Here is a 6,021-nt window from a genome sequence, read left to right as displayed (position 1 = left end):
ATCACTCCCCCCTCACCCCCCAACATTTTGCTGCCAAGAGAAGCTAGCAACCAAAAACAAAACAACTGGGAGGAGGGGCGCAGGGGAAGAAAAGTTGTGCCCGGGTGGCTTGTCCCTCCCTGGCTTTGATCCCCTTTTAAGTCAAGGGAGTTGCCCCAGCCGGGGGTCGGGGGCCGTATCAGAGGCAGGGCCAGGAGGGTTCCCTCCGGAAGCCGCTGCCCAGCGCTGGCAAGGTTCGGGAGGTCGCCGAGGTGCCGCAGTCCCCGCCCGGAGCCCCGCGTTCCCGCCGCTAGTCCCCACCCCAAGCCCTCGAAGGCGGCTGCTCCAAAGTGTTTTCTTTCAGCCTTAAAACAAAATCCGGAGGGAGCTTCCTTCCTCCCCACCTCGCTGCGCCGGGCTCTGCGGGCCGGGCGGCGTTTGGCTGAGATGAATGGGCCCAGGCCAGGCTGGAAACGGCTTCCCTTACCCCACCCCCGCATCGATTAGGATCTGCGCTGGGGCTGATCGCCCCCTCCTCTTTTCCCTGCATTTACAGGCAAGTGAACCGGAGCAAACGACTTCCGATCCAGTCTGCGCTGCTGCGGCTCCCGTTTGGGATTTGATCTGCAGCATCTTCGAGGCTGTGCAACAAAAAACCGCGAAGCACGCCCAGCCCTCCCCCGGCACCCCGATACGCACCCACTCCCTCCCGGGGACCCAGCTGGGCGAGTCCACATCCCCGCGCCCCCCACACCATGTTGTGCGGAAGGACTTCCACTCCCCGCCTGTGTCGTTGATGTCAGACCCCAGGCCAGCCTCCGGGCGCTGCAGTTCTCCCGGCTAATGCTGAGGCTGCGGCTTGGGCTCTAGCACAGGAACCAACCGCCGCCGCGCCGGCCCCAGCGCCCACCGTCTGCATGTGTCCGCCGTAGCCGCCTGCCCAGCCCGCAGCCCGCGCTCCCCGGAGCGCTGGAGACCACCGCGGGGGGCCCCTTCTGCCTTTTGGAGAAGCGATCTTGGAGGTATTGATTTCGGTGGTTGGATTTTTCCCGTGGATTTATCAATTCACAATTCGAATTTGGAAGAAAGAAGGAAAACATGACGTCTCCAGCCAAATTCAAAAAGGATAAGGAGATTATAGCAGAGTACGATACTCAGGTCAAAGGTAAGGGCTTTGAAAAATAGCATAATGCATATTCTCTGTAGACCATGGAGACATGGATTTCCACCCTGATTTGCAAGATGTTCGTTTCTTTGGGTGGAGCAGATGGGGGCAGGCTGACCCCAGAGGTGGTTTCATATGTGGGTCTGAGCCTCCGAGGGATTGGCCATGCCAGGGGCCACAGGCTCTGGAAAGGAATTTTCGGAGCGGGCTGTAGATTTATCTGTAGGGCTGGCCATTATTTTGGCAGTCCTTTTCCCCTAGCTAAATAGGATGGGGGGAGGGGCAGGAGGTTCTTGGAGAGAGAAAGGCGGCAATTTGCCTCTGGGTGTCTGGGTCAGGTTTCCTTGAAGGACAACTGAAATCTGACAGGTGTTTGGGAATTTATTTCAGAGGTTGAAGAGGAGTCCAGGCAGAGAAAGGCAACCTTGAGAAGGTGTACCATTTGGAGAGCTGTGGGAGACGTGGGTTTTTTTTCTGATGCACTATATCAAAACATGACACTCGCTATGGCATCAGGCACAGAAAGTCTGTGGCCACCTTGGGTGCACCTTGTACCTGCCTGGTCTCTGGTTGTCTGCATTCAGAGATCAGAGAACAGAAAGAATAAGGTCACTCACACCCGGTCTCCGCCCTCACCTAAACCTGAATGGAGTTGGGTTGTTGCTGGGTGGTGCTGAGTCTGGAGAATGGGAAGACATAATTGTTTAACCCTTCTGTGTTGTCCTCTGCTCCAGAATACATGCTTTTAAAGGCCTGCTTACCTCTCTGCAAAAATATGAGGGGTAAAGCAAAATGTGGACCTAGAGAAAGCAAGTGACCTGCTAGCACATCTAGTCCACTGCCTGACTTGGTGCATGAATCAAAACCCCTTCCCAGATAGCCTTTTTTAACCAGCAATTCCCATAGAAGGGGTTCCCGCCTGTTAAAGAGCCCCAGCATATGGTTATGCAAGGCACCGTCCCTTCTTGGCCAGTCACTGGAAAGAGCCATGTGGCTCTAGCCCACTGAGACTTCAGCTGGGTAGTGGGAGAGGTGGGTGGCCTTGAATGTTACACCACATGGTTGGAGCTCTGGGTTTTCCTTTGTTTCGGAGTACAGAGGGAGGGGCCCCTCCTTCTTTCCCTGCACCAATGTGAGAAGACCTTTTCCTATCATAGAGGACTTGGGAAGGGGCATGCCTCCCCTCTAATGATTGCCGGGGGTGTGAGTAGGGCTAGAGTTTGAAATGGGCAGCTGCTTTATCTCTTGGAAGGTTGGAAGGTAGTTTGAAGTCCCCACTGTGCCTGTAGGATCTTTTTAATGTCATCAGGTTGGTCAGTGCTGGAGGTGCCCTGAGGGACCTTCTATCCACTGGGCTGCAAATATTGGTGGGTTTATTACAGAGATGGGGGAGTTGACTGATGGATAGCTTCAGTTGAACTGGGATTGGGAGAGGTGTGGTTGTGAGGTATAATTGAGGTCTTGGCCTCTTGTCACTGTTCATAATCCGGGCCTCTTTTTGTAAACAATAAGCCACTGGCCTCAGTGTCCTGTCCAGATGCACTGCAGTTTGCTGCTGGAATTCCCCCCTGCAGTTTTAACCAGATATGTCATTCTTTTTTTTTTTTTTTTTTTAATACATCCTATTCTTAACTGTTGCCATAGGGAGCGTTAATAACTTTGACTCTCCCAGATTTCTCTCCAGAAGCACGCCATTTGACTAAGGTGCAAAGTGAATTTACATGTTTATTTTTTGGAAGGTTCGGGACTGATAGGTATTAATAGAACTGTATCTGCTGATTCTGTATTGGTGAAGGATTTCTCACAAGTGTCTCAATTAAATACTTTGTGTATTTACAAACATTACTCATTGAGATGATGTAATGCAGTTGACTATTTGGGGTTTGTCTTTACCCTTGCCACAAGTAGGGGACTCTTTTGCTTTGCACTGATATCTTTTCATTAACACTATTCAGGATCATAGAATTTTATAGGTGGCCGAGCATGATGTCTTACTCAGAGAAGGTGCCCAATGAATGCTTAAGAGACTAATTTGAATGGTTTAGTCCCTCATTTACAGCTGAGGCAAGTATAGAGAAATAAAGAGGCTTGTCCAAGGTCACACAGCTAGGTGGTGGTAGATCTGAAACTAGAAGCAGGTTACTGACTCCCAATTCTCTATTCTATTCTATTCATAATTATTATGAAACATCATTTGACCAGAGTAGGGGAAAAAAAACTTAAGAAGCCAAAGTCTGACAATGGATAATAGTAGTAATAGTGATAATAATAGATTCCATTTTGGGTGGTCATTATGTTCCAGCCTGTCCCAAGTGCTTTATAAGAATTGTCTCATTTAATCTTCACTTAAAACGTGGAGGTGAATATTCATCCTCTATTCACTGCATGAAGAAACTGAGGCTTAGAGAGGATAAAGAAGCCCTCCCAAGGTCACACAGCCAAACCACAGCAGGTGGACTCCACTTCTTTATTCATCAACTAGTTACTGAGTGCCTTCAGTGGGTTCTGGGGACTGATGATGTAGCAGTGAACAAGAAAAAGTCCTCTCCCTCATGAAGCTTGCATTCTAGAGTCTGTGTTCTCCATGGAAGATCATAGAACTTGGAGACAAAGGACCCGGGTTCTGGGTTGGCTCTGCTCCCCTACTAGCTGGAAGCCCTTGGACAGATTTATGATGTTTCAGCTTTTTATGTGTTGTGTGGGACTCATAGTGCTGCCAGTCTTACTTCTCTTATAGATGCCAAGATAAAAAAGAAAATTGCTTTTTTGGTCTGGTGGTTAAGAGCGCAAGTTTTTGAGTCAAAGGGATCCAGGTTTAAATCTCAGCGCTGTCACTCGCTTGCCTCGCTCCTTGGGCAGGTTACCTGACTTGTCCAAGCCTCGGGATCCTAACCTGGAAAATAGGCAACATAATATGTGTTTCCTAAGGTCATTGTGAGGATTCAATGAGATAGTATATCAAAATCATTTAGCACAGTATCTGGCACTTATAAATGCTCAATAATAGTAAGGTCTGCTGAAATGGGATGACCATTAAGGCCGCATTGCCTTTTCACTCCCAAAGTGCCAGTTATAATGATAGGAAACAAGTCTAGGATGAAACTTGAGTTCTAGCTTAAGTTCCTCCAGTAGTAGTGAAAGGTATCTTGGTTCAGTCACTTAAACCCTCTGGAACTCAGTTTCCCATTCTGTAAAATGAACAGGTAAACTGTCTAATTGTTGACTGCTGTTGTTCTATATGTCTCTGACCAGAGTCCTGGGTCTTGCTTTTCAGTCAGAATGGTTTGAATCAAGGGGACCCTTAATGGACTTTGGGGGACCCTGTCTATCCTGTGGTTTTGGGTCCCTTTAAACCACCTGCTTGCATGTGCCCTGAGGGACTTCTGAGACTGCAGCCCCAACCCTACCCCAGTGTGGTTTTATGAAGGGCGTGACTCCTTAGCCTGCCTTGGAGCCGACTTCTTAAAAACCATCATTGTTTCTGGTTTGTGGGTGTTCAGATTCCTTTGAAAGTTCATGCCTTTCAATCTCTGACTCGAAAGTAATAATACTCTTCGTATTTGTACATGGCTCAATTTACAAAGTGCTTCATATACATTAATCTTGGCAAATTCTTGACAGACTCATGGTCAGATTCGTGGTCATAACCTGAGGCCTTTTGGCCTCTAGTTAGTTAGCTTCTTTTGGGATTGGAGCAGCAAAAGGCGGTAAGGTGCAGGGCATAACCATCACAAGAGGTGATAATCTAGCTGGCATTTGGATGAGTTCACATCACAGCAAACCCTCCCAGCTATTGTCCTGACTTTGTTTAAGGCTCCCTTTCCTGTACCCTCTCCACACCTTGAGTTTTTACTGTCCCCCAGAAAACTTGAGATTGACAGTTAATGCAAATATTCTAGGAGGAATCATCTGAAACAGAGTGGCACTGTGTGCTGAGCCGTCAAATTCTCTTTCCTGAGAACATTAGGGGTCTTGTTTTTTTTTTTTTTTTTTTAATGTCTTAGAAGAACAGTGTGTGAGCACCACAGAGCTGAGAGGTGAAATTTTGTAATTTCCATCTGGAGCATTTTGATAGAAAAGCCTTTGCCTGGAACAGTTTAACCCTTTCAGGACCCTTTCAGAGCAGGAGATGAAATTTAAAACTTTAGACATATTGTGTGTACACACACACTTCCCCAGGGAGGTGTGAGCGGTTCTTCACTCCTGCCAATAAAGGTCTTCTCCGAAGCTTCTTTCCTCCCGGCCCCCATTCCTCAAGGGAGCTTTAAATATAATCAGTTTGTGAAAAGCTGCAGTAAAACATCTCGTTGGAATCCCCAAGCAGATGCTATCATTTTCCTGCGAGATGATTGAAGGCACCTCTTCCTTTGCTCAGGGAAAATAGGAACTCTAAGTAAGGTGAGCTCCTGGAAGAAAATGAAGCTCTTGGAAAAATTAAAGTACTGTACTCTGTATCTCCAAGTTAAAAGGCCCTGGAGGAAGGTGGTGGGCAAGGAGCTGGGGATGCTGTGTGCTGTGCAAAGTCGCAATGGTTAGAAACAAGGTTTGTGAGGGGTCCTTAACTTTTCCAATTTCAGGCATTCTCTTGGGGAATGGGAACAGAAATTTCCTTTGGAGGAGCTCATCTGGTAATTATGCACCACACAGGTTGACGGCCCAGACAAGCCCTAATCATTTCTCTGTTTTGAAGTTTACAGGGTCTGACCTGGCCCTGATATGTAGGGTCCACACCCTTTAAAATCAGCAGGTGCTTAGCCCCTGACTCCTAAACTCCCACTGTTCACTCTAGATAAACGTGGGCTGCTGGTGGTACCTGTAGGGGTCTCCTTCCAGAAGAGAGGTTTTCTTCATGGGAATTGTGATTACTTTAGACCCTA

At 48.0% G+C, this 6,021-nt stretch overlaps 1 protein-coding gene across 10 annotated transcripts in view; it reads left to right on the top strand.

Moving 5' to 3' along the window:
* SRGAP2 (SLIT-ROBO Rho GTPase activating protein 2) overlaps positions 1–6,021 on the top strand; it is a 238,155-nt gene that overhangs the window by 1,366 nt on the left and 230,768 nt on the right. For all 10 annotated transcript variants that reach the window (XM_067729190.1, XM_067729188.1, XM_067729189.1 and 7 more), the window contains exon 2: positions 536–1,144. In XM_067729190.1, the coding sequence (XP_067585291.1) occupies positions 1,078–1,144 (67 nt within the window). In that variant the 5' untranslated portion in view covers positions 536–1,077. The remainder of the gene's footprint in view (positions 1–535; positions 1,145–6,021) is intronic.

The sequence above is a fragment of the Pseudorca crassidens genome, chromosome 2 (assembly GCF_039906515.1).
Source record: "Pseudorca crassidens isolate mPseCra1 chromosome 2, mPseCra1.hap1, whole genome shotgun sequence".
Classification (NCBI taxonomy): Eukaryota; Metazoa; Chordata; class Mammalia; order Artiodactyla; family Delphinidae; genus Pseudorca; species Pseudorca crassidens.
Note: the sequence above shows the minus strand (reverse complement) of the source record. Positions and strands in the feature narration are given on the sequence as shown.